This window comes from Eucyclogobius newberryi, unplaced genomic scaffold, assembly GCF_026437365.1.
Source record: "Eucyclogobius newberryi isolate DKJ021-1_F unplaced genomic scaffold, fEucNew1.0.hap1 SCAF_3, whole genome shotgun sequence".
Classification (NCBI taxonomy): domain Eukaryota; kingdom Metazoa; phylum Chordata; class Actinopteri; order Gobiiformes; family Gobiidae; genus Eucyclogobius; species Eucyclogobius newberryi.
In genome coordinates, this window is record NW_027315945.1 from 13,926,840 (window position 1) to 13,946,451 (window position 19,612).

The 19,612-nt window shown below is 39.6% G+C and overlaps 2 protein-coding genes across 2 annotated transcripts in view; both read right to left on the minus strand.

Moving 5' to 3' along the window:
- Window positions 1-19,612, minus strand: part of LOC140374132 (uncharacterized) — a 181,185-nt gene that overhangs the window by 154,110 nt on the left and 7,463 nt on the right. The window lies entirely within an intron of this gene.
- Window positions 195-9,603, minus strand: csf3r (colony stimulating factor 3 receptor). Its single transcript, XM_072460940.1, has 14 exons — window positions 9,533-9,603; window positions 7,731-8,027; window positions 6,644-6,773; window positions 6,231-6,576; window positions 4,928-5,069; window positions 4,546-4,628; window positions 4,246-4,453; window positions 2,955-3,143; window positions 2,704-2,805; window positions 1,836-1,982; window positions 1,619-1,759; window positions 1,456-1,546; window positions 1,304-1,382; window positions 195-819 (listed from the first exon to the last, which is right to left on the minus strand). Exons 1-14 carry the CDS (start codon window positions 9,594-9,596, stop codon window positions 355-357), a joined length of 2,484 nt encoding a protein of 827 aa, XP_072317041.1. The 5' UTR covers window positions 9,597-9,603; the 3' UTR covers window positions 195-354.

The window sequence follows — 19,612 nt, forward strand, 5'->3', positions numbered from 1 at the left end:
TTATTATTATTATTGTTATTACTTATTGATATAATAATACTAATAATTAATATTCATATGAATAATTATTATTATTAACAACACTTAAATTGATTACATCTTTTGTAGAAAAAAACATTTATTTCAACAACAACAACAAAAGATGGCATTAGAGACAATCAATTTACTGCAATATAATTGTAGTAATATTTATCTATGTTTGACTGCTCTGTCACCTTGAAAATACACCATTCAAAATCAACACTTTTAACAAACTACTGTTTATCAACCTTGAGATAATACCTTCACTTTTAAAACACATTCTTGGACCAGGACTTTCAGTTTCTCACACACAAACCACTTGAATATTGAATTCTATTCATTTTCAATATCATTCAACGCTAAAGCTCTCAGGAAAGGAAAATCCTCCCACCCGATATCTGTCTCATGTTCTGTCTCGTCACAGTCACTTGGACCAAAGAAGCACGGCTCTTCCTTTATCTTGTCAGCTGTGATGTTCTGGTAGCACTTTGGGGTGAAGGCCTCCTCTGCCTCCAGAAGTGGCTGTGTGGACTCGGAGCGCAGATAGGTGTGGTTCTCCCTGGGGTCAGGGCTGGTGCTTGGACTGGAGAAGATGACTGTGGCATATGGGACAGAGTCACTGTTGGATCCGCAGTACCCAGGGATGAACGGAGAGCCACAAATGGACTCCCCAAGGTCACTGGTGTCCTCTGCACTGTTTAACCAGTCGTCATCCTCTTCTTTCTGGCTCTTTGTAGGCAGAGCCAAGAAGCTGAGCTGGGACAGGCTGGGTTCTTTACTATTGAAGAAATGAATGTCCTACAAGGAAAAGTGACCAATGTCAAGGATTTCTATACAACTTAAAAGATGACTGGTGGAGGTTTGTAAATCTTCTTGTCTCCGTGGAAATTGGTTTGCCTGGATTGTTCCACAGTATGGGTTTAGAACCATCTACTTTCTATTTTTACTGGTGTTTATTTTGCTAATTAAACACTCTTACTTATAACAGGATTACTTCTCCACAGATCTGACCTGTAACATGGCCTAGGGGTGTCACCAGATTATTTTCATGGAGATGAATGAGTGCAGCTTTAAATAGTATGGACTCTTAATATACTGGACAATGAACGTTATTGAGCAGCTGCTATAAATTACTTTGCCAACACTGCCCTCTTGTGTTGAAAGCAAAACAAATTCAGAGGCTTTTATTAGCAGATCCACATCAAGTATTATCAAAACTAATATGTATTATATATATTTTTCTCCACCATTACCCAATAAACAATACTGCATTTGTCATCACCTCTAAAGATTCTGTTGACAAGTCTTTGATGCTGCTGTTAGCTGGATCAGGAATGATTGGACAGAAGTGATTCTTAAATCTATAAATGGTAAACAAAACTGTCAATAAAATAATTTAAACATATAAGTCTGTATTGGCTGTCAGGGCCTTACCTTCCTCGAGACGAATAATAAACAAATATTATGATGCTGGTTGAAATCATTACCATGATGAATGAGACAATGGTCACTACAAAAACTATGTCTGGAAAAATAGAGGCATTACAATGTGCTTATGTGAGTACAATGTTTCCTGCAGCGTGATAAGACTACTGACCGAAAGATTCTGTTTTAAAGTGAATTTTTGACCCGTTCCGACTCCCGCCAAATGTCGACGCCTCTAAAACGGCTTCATACACAGACATGGGGTTGAGGTCTTTGAGAAGGACTCTCCTCTTATCAGGTTTGGCTTGCACGACTACAAGAAAACAAAAACATGTCAAAGCATTTGATAAATAATACTTTATGACAAAACAATGTGACATTTTACCTACCACGGACAGGGCCATTTTCCTCAGAGTAAAAGACTTTATAGCCTTGGATTTCACCATTCATTTCATCCAGTGGTATGTCGTCCCAGATCAGCTCCACATCAAACTGCCAAGTCTTTTCAGTTCTGAGTTTTGGAACCGTTGAAGGAGCTTTAATTATTAAGAAATTGTAAGACATTATTATTTATTTTGGTTGTACTGCCAGTTTGGCACCACCTTTTTCTGTATTTATTCCATTTAGTCCATTATCTGAGTGAACTCTCAAGCTGCTTGATATGCTGCACATAAAAACAAAGCTGTCACCCTCTTATTTCCAGTCAGATCAATCATTCTGGGAAGCATCAGGGTCAGTATGTACACCCACAGATACAAAAAAACCCTAAAATAAAAGAAATATAAAGGACTTTGTTTGGATTCCGCCAGGACATTTTTGCTTTATTACAAGTCCTTAAAGCTCATTTTTAGTGAATTTACCTTCAGCTTTTAAAAGAGGATTGTCAAAACCCAACAGAAGGTCAAACTAGTGTCAATCAGCCGATCCCTCCAGACACCAGCTTTACTCTTTGATATATTTAACAAAGAAAATCCAGGCAGAAGCTTGTTTCTACTTATAATTAGAGTAAAACAGACATCAGAATGCTTCAGAGGGTTCAGGAACAGCTTCAGTTTTAAATGGGGGTCATTTTTTCAGGCGTTTCTGGAAAAGTAGGCTAAACCTGCTGCCCTAGTGCATTCACACATTTGTCCACAAGGGGACAGTGTACCCTCACACATCACATTCCCATGACTCTTTTGAGCAGAACGCGTTTGAAAGCCCCTTGACCTCTGTCTGCTTCACAGCTCGGCCCAGTCTTTGTGTGATCTGACTTACCCTTTTGTCTTGAGAAGGCATTAGCAGTCTGAGGCAGGCCGATCCCATCCTTAAACCTGGGATACACAGAGATCCCATAGGGCTTGTATGGCTCAATGCTGCCTATTGATGAGAGAGAGGAGAGGTTAGACTGGATCAGCGGCCCTTAAGCTGCTAACTGTGTACGGGCAGGCTGATCACGCACAAGAGGAGCTGTTTGAAATCACGTGCTGTGATGATAAGATTAGCCGAACAGACGACTAAAATACTACCTGCTATGATCAAGCTGCTTTGAGTTTGGTTTGTTGATTGAAATTGAAGATGGGCCGGGTCCGTCTTCAGCAAAGGTCTCCACTCCACCATAAATCCAAGGAGAGACGGAGTATGAAGACTTGTCCACGTTACCACGAGTGATGTGTCGTCATATGGAGTAACGGTCATATCTGTAACTGCTCTATAATCTGCAGACACAAAGTATTTATGTTACATTTACTGTGTTATCCAGCAGGACACTAATATTACATGACTGACAGAACTACAGCATACTGTGCAAAAAAGGGACAAATGCAAAACGCTGTTGTGAAACAAGTGATTTGTAATGTGAGTGAACGTGTTTTTTCTTGCCATTATGGTGGTCAATGGCGTGTTCAGTATTATAGAAATATACTCAATAGTTTAAGACATAACTGACTTCTAAAGTGTTATTCTATTATCCATCCACTTTTATTCAACCAGCCTATTGTACATGTTTTAGTGGGAGAGGAAACCTTCGCAGAGATAGAGAGAACATGCAAACTTCACACAGAAAGGCCGGTTGTGGGTTTTTGATGTTTGTTTTCATGGTTCCTGGCATTGCTGAGGGTTGTGCTCAGGTCAAATATGCCCTCTGCCCCATGCTCTTTACGTTTAAAAAAAAAAATAAAAAAATAAAAATATATATATATATATATATATATATATATATATATATATTTTCACCATATTTTAATTAATGCGAAACTATACAGGCAATACTTTTTTTCTGCACGATTCAACATATAAGCTTATGTTGCATCCATAGATTTAAACCTCAAATTGTAATTCATTTATTTTTATTTTTATTTTTTATGAGACATATTTGAATTTTCTAAACAAATTTTTACTCAAATACTAACAAAGATGTCCAAAATCCCCTCAGTAATTTCTTTAAATCTAATATGTCACAAAATAGTTCATAGTTAAATATTAAACACCATATTATTAAAAAGTATTACACATTTTTTCTTAAATGTATGTCAGTAAACAATAGAAGATTCAAATAGATACTAAATTATCTAATTTTAGGACTTGTTTTCCTTTTCACTTGCTGTGTCTTACCTTATATCATATCATGTCTTACCTTATATCATATCATGTCTTACCTTATATCATAATTCAATTTTCTATTGTATCATTTTATCCATATTTCACTATAACAAATTGTAATTGTCCTCTTCCAAATGTGCTCGATTTCATTTGCACCACTCCAGCACTCTGCTTCAATTTCCCAAGACATGTACATGATGTTAAATGTATACGTTTTACCTTTGTTGCGGTAAATGCGTATCTCGATGGGCCGTGACCTCCCCGCCGCATTGACGGAGCTCAGATACACCCTGCTGGCTCTGGCTGGAGCCCGGAAAGTGCAGTGCCTCTCCGCAGTAGCACACAGCCGGGCCCTCTCACCCGGCTCTTTCACACGGGACACTACGTATGACACATTCTGCCCGTTGGCACGAAACTGTTTGGACGGCTGCGAAAACACCACAAGATGTATTTTACAAGGAGACCTCCAGCACACATCGCTCTGTGACAGGTGTCGGGGAAACCGTGTGATTCGTGTACCTTCCAAAACAAATGTACGCTGACTTGTTTGTGCGTGTGATCCCCCGACACCTTCATCCAGGAGTCGAGACGTCCAGTGGGAGCTGAAAGAACCATCCGGCCTGTCAGTTTCACAGCTTGTCAAAAGCCAGCCCCTCTCTATTCTCCAGTCTTTAGAAAGCCAAACTTTTCTACACAAGACACTTCTATGGATTCTCTGCCGGAGTGTGCGGCAAAACTCAATATATCAATTCAGCCTGCGCCATCGAGCAAAGCAACGGGAGGCGTAAAACATGGCATTAGCATATATTGAAAAGAGCAGGAAATGGAAGAAAAGGCAGCAGATTGGAGGAGAGAAAGAGAGACGGGCTGATTGTGGCACACAGCATTGATCAGAACCCACCGCTCTCCAAGGTGACTCCACTGCGAGTGCCGCTCCATTCACTCCAGGGGCTTTGTCGGTATCTCACCCGCATCTGGCCCACATATCGAGTCCCGTGCAAAAGGCGACATATGGGTCTGGATGGCCGCGCTCGCTTCTCAAAGTTCAAAATAGAAAATACAAAAATAGTCAAGCATTCAATTTGGCCTGGCACAAAAAGACATTTAGAAGTGAGGTGTGCTGCAGGTCTGTTGCTTCAGAACGTCTTGTAATAAATGAGAATGTTGTATATCATGATAGTGTAAATGTTTATATTTTAAGTAAAAGATTTGCAAAAATGCACCCCTTTATGTAATAGACCCTTTAATGTGCCATTTCATCAGAATGTTCAAAATTCTGGAATGGAGGCAACTGGAGGCAACATGGAGTAGAAGATGGTATATTTTTAAACGGAACCAAATTCTAATTTCAACATAAAATAAGCTACGATTTTGAATTTCCAGGGAAGAAATGTCGCTCAAAAATTGTTTTTGAGCTTCACAAAAAGTAGAATTTGTTTTCAAGTGTGTAAGATACTGTATATTAATATATCTGTAGAAATGATATGTACACAATATGTTCTCCTGTAAAACCTAAAAATCAGGATTTTGTCATCTAGTATCTCCTATTAAATAAACAGATGATGTAAAAGACAATTGTAAATGTCTTTAAACTTTGCATTGATCATTCATGTCGAGTTGTTTTCAATTGCCAGTTTCTCCATTGAAACTACATTAAGTTCCACTATGTTACACCTTTGCCTTCAGTTGTCTCCAGTCTGGAATTTAGAGCTTTTTAAGGGTCTACATAAGGCATGAGCTGCAAAATGATAAATCACAATGAGACCGGGGAAAAACAGGTTGTTAATGTTAAACTAGAAATCCCATCACAATCGTTCCGTGAATAATTGAATATGATGCGCGATAGAGGGCTTACGAAACTGAGAATATCACAAGTGAATATGGCGATACTGCTATAAACATCATATTGCACGTTACTATAGAACATATATATCATTTTAAACTAAAACAACATTCGTTTTACAACAGTGGGGCTTTGTTACCTGCATGTATCGTTCATAAAATACGTTAAAATGCTATAGTACCACCACTTCCTTTTGGGAAATGAAATTGCAAATAAATTCATACAGTATCAACTATGTCACACCCTTATTTTCAGTATCCATAGTATAATCATATCCATAATATCTATAACTCATATGATGTCATGCCGTAGTTAAGAGATCAATGATAAACAAAAGGCTTTTTCATGGATTCAGAACTATACTTCTGACCTCTTGGATACTTACAAGCTGCACACTGTTCAGAGCCGTTAGCCGCACTTCTACATTTATGACATCTTGGACCCAGGCCTCGTGTTGGGAGAGCTGCCAGCGGATTTTCAGACAGCCGTACTGCTTGGGCGGTGCGTGGAGACTCAGAATCTCTGGAGGGTCGAACTTGGCCGCGCTGAGGGGCTCCACGACGACTGCTGCCGATGCGGACTCTCCGAGCTCATTCTGGGCTCTCACATAGATCTCCATGTTAGAGTACCAGGTGAAGTCAGAACGAGGGATGGTGTGGTGTCTTCGCCCTGGTGGCACGCTGTAGCTGTGGTTTTTCTTTGAATCTCTAAAATGAAATAAAGAAATACATTAGAATACATGATTTAAAAACAAACAAACATGCAGCACTTTACCTTATGTATGTATGTAGGCTGTACCCTGTGAGCAAAAGGCTGTCTCTCCCTGGATCCCAGCTACACAACATGGTGCTGGGTGTGGTTAAGTTAGTTTGGCAGTGCAGGTTTTGTGGAACTGATGGTAGATCTATAACAGAAATACTTTTTTTACTGTTATCTGTTATTACATGTGCTATTATTACGATATAAAACATTTTTAAACTGCTATCATTGAGCTAAATTGTTGTATTGGGTGGCCAGGCAAGTTAGTCTGGTCATCACTCCCTCCAGCCAGCAGATTTGTTTGTTTCAGAGGCCGCGGTTACTTGCACACTCAAAATCCGATTATGAAAAGATTTTTGGAGTTGGAGATATTTCGGATAAATGTGATCGTCTAGATAAATTATTTTCTCTCTGTTCATGGTCCTGGAGGTCATGGTTCTCCAGAAATCAGATATTAATCAGATTTTGGTGCACGTAAACATAGCCGGACACAAATGTGAAACAAAAGAGCCAATCATTTAAAACAAAATACATTTTCAGTCCCTGTGATATTTTTTTCCCTTGTTTGTTTTGATACGGATGGAGCATGTGAGTCCCTGATTGGCTAATCTACTACACAATAATGTGATGGCTCCCAGGCAAGTCTTTGAGGTAAAATGCATAGTTCTCAAAATAAATTACCTCCTGTACTCTCAAAGTAGATTTTAATACGCAAACTGAGAACTCGTAAAGTCGAAACAAACATATATATCTACTGCTATTTTAGAATTTGTGCTAAATGACCAATTGGTGTTTTTTTTATTATTTATTATTATTTTATTATCAGTTTACACTACGTGGTTGCTAGTCGTTAAAATTTCCAGATGCATTCACTGAACAATTAAAACTATACATTTGACTTCATTACCAAAGTGAAAAATGCAACCGCAATTATGTCACACGCTCAAAATATTGAACTAAGATTTTGAGAAATACTAAAACGAACTTGCACCAAACAAACAAATAAACACACACACACACACACACACACACACACACACACACACACACAAACAAACAAACAAACAAACAAACAAACAAATCAATCGTAAATTCTCCTTACATCCAGTTCTGATTTGCACTCCTCCCACGATCTGTGGAGGTGAGGTCTGGACGGTGCATGTGAGGACAGCCGTGGTGCTGTTGAAGTTGGGTATAACAACAGTAGACGTACTGCCGCTCTGATTGGCCACAGAGCTGCTCGGGAGACCTTTTCCATCCAGCTGCCACTCTAAGGGGACGGATGGGGGGATGGGTATGGGACAGTCCTCTCTGACGGTACAGGAGGCCGACACAGAAGACCCGACGACCACCACTGAGCTGGACGTCTTTACCTCGGCACAGGGCTGCACGGCATCCTCTAAATGTGAAGAAAATGTGTTTAAAATATATCACAAAAAGACATTACAATAATATCATGGGTTGTCACAATTGTTGCAGCAACAGCTAATGAAAAAACATAAGGAACAACATAGACCATGATCCTTTGCTACATCTCAGTGCAGACAACATGAAGAAATCTCTATTTTTATCACCTTTTATATTCTTTGAAATATGACAGTGATGATTAGCGCGAACGCTTGTCAAGGCATTTTTAAAAGAGAAAGTAATATTTGTACAATTCTGTGAGCCAGAAAAGCGTGTCGTCTGAGATTTACAAGGCACCGTTAACTATTCAACATCAACATTCCATTTGACATAAAAAAGTATCTCTCTAGTACATAAAACACCAACAATGGAGATGGTTGATGGATACCTGTGCAATGTGCAATAAGCAATAACAAGAAAAGGAAAAGAAGGAAGTTAGGAAGGAAAAGAAAGCAAGGAAGACATGGACAGAACAAACTGTTAAGCACAGGACAGAAATAACTTTGGACAGTTACAAAATGGAAAAATTGACTTTTACATTAAACTTGAAAATGGACAACTTTGCCGGACACTGGGACAGAATGGACTGATACATACTCTGAGGGGAAACATGGCTGACTGACATTAAACACACGTTTTTAGATGTTTTTTGGGCTATTTCTATTGCTTTTTGATTTTGTCTTTTCACTCTCTTTTTTGTTTGTTTTTTGCAAAAATGTATACTGGTAAATATAATATATATCTTTACACTTGACAAATAAACAATCTATTCTAATATCTGCTCACCAAAAAATGTTCCCTCCCTTTTTTCATTGAACGTTTGGTAACATTTACATTTATTTTAACAGCCTTAATAAAGCATAAACAAAGACATCATTCATAATGAACGCACAGTTTCAGAAGAATGATACCGCCAGTAAAATCAGGATAAGTTTACAATTCAATTTGACCTAGTTTAGAAAAATATAGTACCTTATATTACTTTAACTGCAATTACCGGTAAGTGTTTACTAAGCATGAATCATTCTAAATAAACTAGCTGTTCATTATAAATTAAGTCACCGTTCATGATTTATTAAGGCTAATCAAGGTGTAGTTGTCATACTGAAGTTTTTATGTTTTAACAAAAACATTAAAACCAAATAGAAGATTGGGCAGAAGCAACTTGCTTATGTTGGCATCTCATTACTAAAAACAATGTTTATTGATTCTAGACAAAGGGGGAAATGCCAGCGCCAAAGTGAATATGGTTAGTTCTCACAGAGGCAATGTGAATCTAAATGAATAATAGAGAGCAAGCACAGTTAAATGTTCTGTTTCTAACTATAAAAATATAAAACTTGATATATTGCATGTCCCAGCTCTTTAGACCAAATGCCACTGAAAACATTCCAACTCGACAGAAAAATCCAAGTCCAAATAATCGAAGGTGTAATAACAATTGCCTGTGTAACTGCTGGTTAGGCATTTCCATTTAGATGTGCCTTTTTCACTCACCATTCCTCTCGCCATTCACCGATGCCAGCAGCACGACAATCAGAGACAGCCGTGTGGATATCATCACGATAAACCTGAGCACAACGCAAAATATAATAATAATACAATCACATTATTCTTGCTTTACTAAAACTCATGGCCAATCAGAACTGCATTTGAATTGTCTTATATTAATGTATAGAAGGAGAAGGCTGATGATTGCGCAGACAAGTGACATTAGAGGCTCCTGAGCATTTTTTTTGAAATAAAGAACGAAATTTTAATCTCAAGAGACGTAATCGTTTGATATCACAAAAGTGTCTCCGCGGCTGTTCAAGAAGTCCTCCGAGGAGACAGGGAAATTGTAATTGCAGTTGTTTGATGGTTGAGAAGCGTTCCATAGCTGATCGGTCGTGTACAACGAGTAGAAGATTGGAGGTTGTAGCTAAGCAGATGAGAAGAACCCTCGGTGGAGCTCTGATATTGAGTCAAAAGGCGGCGAGTGTGTATTGCTGGAGGAATGTGGGGACGTTTAACACTGTAACACAGTCAGGAAGAAGGAATACTCACCATTCCAAGCTCAGTGTATTGGAATAAGTGTCATCAGGACAAAAAAACAAAAGAAATGTGGCTTGTTTCTGTAAAATAAAGAATAATTAACCATAAAATATCAGGCAAAAAACTCCAACATAAACATACACACATTTTAATTTGATTCATCAGTAGAATATTACCAAAACTAAACCAATGATACAAAATAGTGATAATAAAAGTGCACTATGTAACTCTTGTGGTTGGGGTCCGCCTCCTGCTAATCTCAATGCTACTATCTGATTGGAATGTTCCACAGTATGGCATTCAATTTGGATTGTTTTGTGTTTATTTGATTATGGGTGTTGGTCCAAAATAGCTGAAAAAACATGCATACTTACTGTGAACGGGCTCGCCTCTCCACAGTTCTGACCTGTAACTTGGCCTATGGAATCCTTTGTTTAATGCCATACAGCGGAACATTTTGAGCAAATAACAATATCAATAACATCAGGCAAATTGCGGGACCGTCGTCAAAAAAAGTACATTGTGCACCTTTAGGAAATGGCTTTATGTACAGCTATGGACTGATCATAACGAGATGTAGAATAACCTCTGTGATTAACCTATTGTAGCCTTAAAAATATTGGTAATTGAAAAAGCTGTTGACCTTGACATTCCTAATCTGAGTGTAGCAACATCAACATAACATTTCCAGTCAAAAACAACACTTTTAGCTTGTTGACCGAACTCTCTCTAAATGCAAAACTCTTCAAATTGAAAACGTATAAAGAAATGTCCTTGGATCACAATGAAAGCGCTCCTCGTTGATAGTTATCAGATTTGCATTACCCCACTTCTAATTCACCATCTCGGCTCAGCGCTGTTCCACCTCTGGGCAGAGTGTTACTTCTGGAAATGCAAATTGCACCAAACCCCGACAAAGGGCTGCAGTATATTAATAATTTGTCATTCAAAAGCCGGAGTCAAATCGTTGCCCCCGGTCCACAATAACCTGCTATTTGGTAAAGTGTTTGTTAAAGCGCAGTGAGAAATAGAGTTTCTCCCAGTTTCTTATCAGCAGTGTGCATAAAGGCCTTCATTCTGCTTCCAATTTCACATTTGTGTTGACGGCTAATACGTACAATAATTGTCTGTAGCGAGTACGCAAATTGTAGGGAGAGAGAAAGAGAGAGTGGGGGACGCAAGATGAGATGCGCTTTTTTGGGGTATTTTTTGAAACCGCGGTGTGAATAAAGTTTTTGGATATATATTCGTGTGAGTTGGAAAAAACACTGAAGTTGCAACTGACGCCATATGTTTCCTCCTGTACTGGGGGTTACAACACGCCCACTGACAGGATTTAGCAATATCCTTAGCACAGAGTGGTGACAAATACCCCACTGTTTCCTCTTTTTTGTTCAATTCTCACAATAAACCATTTATTTTCGTCAGGTATTGGGAAAGAGCGATAAACCTGAGATTGTTTTTTGATGGGAAGTGCTCAAAGAATTGACTTGTTGAATCTTTTTGGGATCGTCTTGAAGTCAGCAGTTACAAAACTCCCAGATTCTAGAAAGGAGGAATCCAGATTGTTTCACATCCTCTTTCAAAGCCCGAGTACAAAAACAAATTCGACTGGAGCAAAACTGGTCTTGTTCTTGGACCCCAAATGTCCAATTATTTTATTGTCGCAAAATTGTGTTGTATTAATGAATTAAAAGGTTTCATGTTATCAACCGTTATATAGTTAAGCAGTAAAAAAAATTGAAAAAAAAGTGAAAAACGACACAATACAACATTAGATACAACATCAGATACAACATCAGATACAACATTAGATACATCAGATACAACATCAGAGTGTCTTCTATAATCAATGAAATATCCAAACTGTATTTACATTTTAAATCAGGCAAATTCTATCTAGAAGTAAAAAAAACAGAAACAAAAACAAAACAATTAAAAAAAATAAAATAACTATGGAAAATATTGTAAGAAAATCTAAACAAGCTTTTTCAAATATAACAATGACAGGAGCAGCTAATGGCTTGAAGTAGACATAAAAGTACACAAAGAACTCACCACACAGCGGCTGTTGAGACACGCTCCTCTCTGAGACGCTGTGCTAACCAACATCCTCGTTTGGGCTTTGTGAAACGTCACCATTTTCAGGAAGACACCCTCGAGTGATGGACATTGATTTCTAGTATATGGGGCCCATTTTTGTAACAGTAGAAAAAGGAGGGGATAAAACATAAAAGCAGAACGCAAGCAACAATATCTGTTGTAAAACTGCAATTTCTATAAAAGTGCACTATATGTAACTTTGTTGAAGGAGGGTTGTATTTGTTTTTCCGATTTTTTGGCTGTTTAAGTAAGTCCAGCTGTATTTCTTTTTCGAATAATTATATGCCTGGATGTCTCCAAACCTTCATTATTATAGTAATCAGATTTATGTGTGATTGGGGTCAAAACATGTTGGGAACCACTGCTTAAAGGTGCCATAACATGCTTTTTTTCACGTTTCGTAGTCTATCCTAAGTGTATAATTGATAATAATAAGTGTTGTGCAACACCCTTAACACAATAGTTAAGAAATATCATCCAGACCTTGGACCCCCTCACCAACCCGGAAATGCAAACGGCTTGGTTTGATATTCGCCCCCACCCTTGCGAAGAGCGATCTGGCTCCCCCGCCCAACCCGTGACGTAGTCTCAGAGCGCGTGTGTGCCCCGCCCACCCGTGACGTAGTGTGTGCCCCACAGCTGTAAGCTTCGCGGTGCGCCGCTCCGCGCCAGTGAGTGAGAAAGAGTCTACTTTGAGACTAAATAAAGGGGGGATGATGACGCGTGCTTGTGGTTATGACGCGGTCTTGCCCCACCGCCCGTCAGTTTGGAGATTCGCGGAAAGGAGATAGTCTGTAATATAGCTAAAAACTGCGGGAATCAATCAAAAAACACTCTGGGTACATATATGAAGCACAAATAGCAATGTAAGAAGGTTAAAGCTCTGAAAAGTTTGCATGTTATGGGACCTTTAAAACTACTTCACTCAAACAGGTAGGGGCCAATGTGCACTACTTATTGAATTGTAAAAATTAGGTTGACGATATGTGATTTATATACACATACTAAAGTTATATTCTGTGATATACCGAGACATGGTGTAAAAATGGACGAAAAAGCTTGAAAAATACAATATAGAACCTTTAAAAAGTGAAATATCAAATACAGAGAGTCCAGTCTTGAGAAAAGAATATCCGCTATTCAACTATTTATGACGTTTTTACTTTTTTATACACCTGCAGAATGCCCTCTAACATAACTATGGAAAGCCTTGTCCGGGACTGCAATAAGTCTTGGAACCATGACCTCACACGACTTTTGCTAACACATATTCTTGTCCCCTTTGTCAGCAAGGTAATAGAGCAAGCTCTTAAATTAGATTGTAAACTGCATCTTGACCCCCCCTTCCCCCAAGGGCACTAGAAACTACTTGCCATATCACATTTATTAGCTTATTAAATGCTAAAATGATTCTCTTGCGACGGCATAATTTCGAGTGCGTGAGGTGTGCCAGCGAGCCCACCCACACAACTTTTCCTGCTCCAATGTAATGATACTAACTAAGCGTGCACCAAGAGGACGCTGGAGACGGAATTAAATGTAGATTTATGAATAAGAGTCATCCGGAGAGTAGAAATACGATCGCTAATTAAAAACACTTTAGCCGGTTATCATATGTAGACATATTTCGCAAGTTCTTTTTTTTTCCTAATCAGTGGTAATGAAGGAAATGCCCTGCTTCCATTGGGTATTACATGCTATGTTTCAGTGAGCAGTAATATTAGCTGAAGGCCCGGAGGCTAGAATTGATGAAGCGTCAACGCATTTGATTACGGTTCTTGTTCTGAGCGTAGAGTGCAGTCTCCTCTTGAGATTTTTTTCTCGAACAAACCAAGCATTATTCACCTCTGGAAAAAAACCTCTTCCATTCAGTGTTACACATTTACAATAACAACTGCCGTAATATCGCAGTATGCTGATCTGGGATGTTAACGTTTGCATTCACATAGGCCTCCTGAATGCAAAACAAGCTGTATGTTGAAATAGAAACAAGTTGGTGTAGTCCCTCGTTCGTCCATGATAGAAAAGTAGTCAACATGTTCAGGCTGCCCGCTCAGTCTGTGGATATCCTATTTGGGCAAAGCTAAATTGAAAATAAAAAAAACCTACACAGGATTTTTAGACATTCCTGTGCATTTTAAACTGTGCATGCTAAAACAGAAATTGGTTCACCTCAAAAAAAAAGTATTGGTTCTATCACACACTGTATTTATGTTCAATGGCTGCTTCCAAGTGTCCTTTCTGTGCAGTTCCAAGTTATTTCCAGAAGGAGACAGCGTTTGGGGACAGCGAGACGCACAGAAAACAGGCCAGAGACGGATAGGTGAGGTCAAACCGGCTCAGACTCACGGCGCTGCTCCTTACACGGACCCAATCCACTCCTATCTAGTACCTGTCACCCGCCGCTGCAAAATGGAATTGACTATTGATTTCCCCTTTACCACAGGTCAGTAGTGCTGGCAGGCTACAGCCAGCTTTTCCCAGGCCAGGTGTGGGACAAGGAGAGCAGGGACACCACACATAAAATAGGCCAGTGTACAAGGACACAAGTTTTGTGTTCAAGCAATAAGTATGTTGCAATGTGAGAGTAAGGTTTGGGTGTGTTTGTGTCCTCCATGTGTGTCCGCGGGTTCCCTCAAAGTACTTCCACTTCCTCCCACTGCTCACAAACATGTTGTTGGATGGATTGCGTTGGCTACTGGGACTTGAGTAAATAGTTTGTCCGTGTATTGGAACAAACTACCCACTGTTTCTGCAGAGAAATTCTCTGGTAAAGAAAATATTGGTCAGCAAAGTGTTTCATGCAGCATTAAAAAAGACAGAAGACAGTTATAAAGACAGATTAAAAAAAATATATAAATAAATAATACTTTACATTAAATAATTAAATAATACTTTAATACTTACATTAAAAACCTGAAAGTAGCTCATGTCGCCTTCATGCGCAATGGGAATTATGGTAAATGCCACTTGTTGATTGGGAAATTGGACAACGTCGTAATTGCTACGGCGTTCATGAGCGCTGAGATTAAATAACCTTTGACCTCTTACCATGGCCGACAGCAGCAAAATAATTACAATATTTACATATTTTTTTACACACAAGTTATTTTGATGCCCACTTAATTATAAAGTTGAAAAAGTTGCAACTCTATTGGTTTTTCAACTTAAATGTAGTATTGTTTGCTTTCTCCCTGAGCGATCTGGAGTCTATTTTCTCACTTGAGTTTACTTGTATATGTATATTTCTCAAGATATATTGTGCTTTTTTTAAACGTTTTTTTTGTCACCACCACAAAGCACTTGAACCAAACACACGTAAAAGGCAGCATTAGACCACATACCTCGACAGCAGTTTTCACATATATTATTACTCTACATTAAAAGAAAAATGAGTTTGTCAAAGATTAGTAAGCCTGCATGTGCACTCAGTTGAATTAGGGCGTATTCGTCAATCAATATGCATGGTATGTAAATCTTTTCATCTGATTTTTAGCCAAAGCTCCTAAACTTTTGTGGCCTATAAATGCTTTAGACAGCCAGTTGAAAGGCCACTCTTTTCTCATAAGCTCTATAAACTTTAATGATGTGTTGGTCTTTGGACAGTGATCCGGCCGACATAAAAAGTAAACCGAGTGTTGTGAGATGAGAACACAAACTGGCCTTGCGTATAAAAGTAAATGGCTTTGAACTTTATTTAAGGAACCAATTACATGGCGATAGGATGCAGAGGGCTGTGACTGTAGGTGAGAGCTGACTTTTGTGCTTGGCAATGTTGTTTATCACCTGGCACTGTTGATAAGTCAATGAGTTCTGGAGAAAAGCAAATATACTGTGCTACGACAGGGCGGTATGAGGACTTTACGGATATGCTTTACATAGTACTTGTTTGTCGGACTGTTTTTTTCATTAAACTAATGGCATTGGTTTTGTAAATTTGTGCACGTGGGTGCAGTGGACATGCGGCGGGAACAGGGTGCAGTGGACATGCAGCGGGAACAGACTGAAGTTTTGAAAAAAGACTTCTTGAAGTTATTCGACGTGCTTGATAAAATGGAAATCACAACATTCATAAGTGGACCTCTTCCAAACATCGACAGGAGGATAAACAAGTTTAGCCGGCTTCTTCAGCTGAACACATGGCTGTCCAAAGAGTGTTCCCCGAGAGGACTACACTACATTGAGAACTTCTATCTATTCTGGAAACGAGAGGACCTGTTTAAGAGAAATGGCCCCCACCTATGCAGAGGTGGAGTGAGGGTGCTGACAGAGAACCTGCTCAGATAGTTGAGCAGATAGTTAGAGAAGAGAGGAATGAGAGAAGAATTCCTGCTCCATCAGCCAGAGACCAAGCCAATGTTTCAACATCAAAAACACCACAACCTCAGCCTCCACCAAAGGATTCATCAGCAGCTGCTCCACCACCACCAGCAAAGGATTCAGCTCCAGCTGCTCCACATTCATCTCCACCGCCTCCGGCAAAGGAACAATCTTCAAAGGCCTTGGACCCATCTGTGACAAGCCCAACAACATCCCTGTCATCGCCCCTGCCTTCACACCAGCCCTGGGTTCCCCCTGCAACATCTACTCCCACTAAAGATTCATCATTCTCCTTCTCAACCCATGGGCCTTCCCAGCCATTTTGAAAGTCTGATCAAATCAGGCATTAAGATGGCTCCACTCACGCCCAATATAGCAAGGGCTATGTCAATACTTATCAACTCTTCCCTGCACAAGCCGACTACACCAACAAAAGCCCCACCACCCATCCCCCCTCGCCTCTCACCTGGTCCCAAACTCTCCTTGGCTACAAAAGCCCCACCACCCATCCAACCTCGCCTTTCACCTGGTATCTCCCATAGCTAGGATGCACTGGGTCTCAGCGTTGCCGGGACTTATTGTCACATTAAAAATCAAACCAACCCGGGGCTCTATGTAAAAAGAGCCCCCCCTAGTGCTATTTCTGTAGTCACATCATCACACAGATGGAAAAACAAAATGCGAGTCAGGCCCAATCTGAGAAATGTGATTCATATTCCCTGTGAAAAGATAAAGCCCAGTCCCACTGAAACTAGTCTGAAACTTGCTGTGCTAAATGTCAGATCCTTATGTAACAAATCTCTCTTAATAAATAATTTTATTTCTTCTTATAATCTTGATTTTATGTTTTTAACTGAAACATGGCTTGACAAAAACACAGGAAATGTAGTTCTGATAGAATCTGCTCCACCCAACTTTAAGTTTGAATCTGAAACACGAGAAAACAAAAAAGGGGGTGGAGTCTGTGCTGTCTTTAGAGATGAAATAATTACCCGCAGGTTGTCTTTTGGGGTGTTTTCATCATTTGAGTATGTATCCTTTAAAATGGAGCTAAAACGGTCTCCATCCATTCTCTTCATTGTTTTATACAAGCCTCCCCAGCACTGCCAAAGTTTTATTGATGATTTTACTGAGATGCTTTCAGTCGTATGCACAGACTTTGATGGTTTGGTCATTACAGGTGATTTCAATGTGCATGTTGATAATATTTGTGACAGAAACGCTAAAGAGCTTGATGCTGTCCTTGAAACCTTCAGTCTTACTCAGCATGTGAGAGGCCCCACCCACAGCAAAGGACACACTCTAGATCTCATAATTACAAAGAGGGTAACTATTTCAAATGTTAATGTGACATGGCGGTTCAATCTGGAACATTCCCAATGTCTTTGAAAACTGAGGTCATAAAGCCTCTCCTAAAGAAGAGCAGTCTTGATGCGGCAGTACTGAGTCATTACCGGCCCATCTCTAATCTGCCATTTTGGGGCAAAGTCCTTGAAAAGGTTGTTTACCAACAGCTCACAGATTTCCTCTTAATAAACAACTCATTTGATGTTTTTCAGTCAGGTTTTAGACCTCATCACAGCACTGAGACTGCTCTTGTCAAGGTGACAAATGACATCAGCCTGAACACTGACACGGGCAAAGCCTCAGTCTTAATTCTGTTGGATCTGAAAAGCAGAGTGCTGCTTTTGACACTGTCGATCATGGGATCCTCTTACAGAGACTTGAGGACTGGGCATCACTGGCACTGCCCTAAACTGGTTAAGGTCCTATCTGGAAGACAGGAAGTACTTTGTTGAAATTGGTAGCTGTGTCTCAGACCACATGACCCTGACCTGTCGAGTGCCCCAAGGGTCAGTCCTGGGTCCCCTTCTGTTCAACCTCTACATGCTGCCGTTAGGTCAGTTGATACGCAGTGAAAATGTGTCCTATCACAATTATGCAGACGACACTCAGATCTATGTTTATCGGCAGGTGACTATGGACCAGTAGATTCACTCTGTCACTGCATCCAACAGATCAGTTTGTGGATGCAAAACAACTTTCTCCAGCTGAACTCAGACAAGACTGAAATAATAGTTTTTGGCCAACAGAAACAAAGAGAAAGTGTTAGCGGTCACCTCCAGAGTCTCGCTCTAAAACCTACAAACCAAATTAGAAATCTGTGGGTAATAATGGACTCAGACTTGAACTTTAATAGCCACGTCAAATCAATAACATCAGCAGCTTTTTACCATCTAAAAAACATTGCCAAAATCAAAAATATACTGTCAAAACCAGATTTAGAGAGACTTATCCATGCGTTTGTCTCCAGTAGATTAGACTACTGTAACGGCCTGCTCACTGGCCTCTCCAAACGAGTTGTAAAACAGCTGCAGTACATCCAGAACGCTGCTGCTCGGGTCCTGACTAGAACCAGGAAGTATGATCACATTAGTCCTGTTCTCAGGTCTCTGCACTGGCTCCTGTGGCTCAGAGAATAGACTTTAAAGCAGCTCTGCTTGTGCAAGTCTCTCCATGGCCTAGCACCAAAGTACATCTCGGTCATGTTAGTACCATATGAACCATCTCGGACTCTGAGGACCTCAGGGACCGGCCTCCTGCTGGTGCCAGAGTCAGGACAAAACATGGGGAATCTGCGTTTCAGTTTTATGCAGCTAAAATCTGGAACAGTCTTCCTGAAGATGTGAGACAGGCTTCTAATCTGACAATGTTCAAATCTAAGCTAAAAACAGTTTTGTTTAGCTGCGCATATGACTGAAAGGATTTTTTCTTTGCACTTTTCTCTTTTGTTTGTGATTTTATTAGTTTAGAAAATCAGTTGGATTGATAATTTTTAATTTAGTTAATTTTATTGTATTTCTGTTTCTGTAATTTCTTTGTGATTTGAATGCATTTTTCCTGCTGTGAAGCACTTTGAATTGCCTTGTGTATGAAATGTGCTCTACAAATAAAATTGCCTTGCCTTGCCTAAATTATCTTGCACAATATTTTTACTACTCCCTTTCAGTATTTCATAACCAACCACACGATTAAGCAAATGTGACTTGTCTTTTCACAAATGTCCCCTCAGTCTTGCAGCACGACCTACAGAAAGCTTCTGTAACTTCTGTCCAGCTG

Coding starts and splice junctions, on each gene's coding strand:
- csf3r (XM_072460940.1), bottom strand. CDS start 9,596: ATGATATCCACACGGCTGTCTCTGATTGTCGTGCTGCTGGCATCGGTG. Junction 4,629..4,927: donor TGGAGTCACCTTGGAGAGCG/GTGGGTTCTGAT, acceptor TGGTTCTTTCAG/CTCCCACTGGACGTCTCGAC. Junction 820..1,303: donor TGTCAACAGAATCTTTAGAG/GTGATGACAAAT, acceptor TTTTCCTTGTAG/GACATTCATTTCTTCAATAG.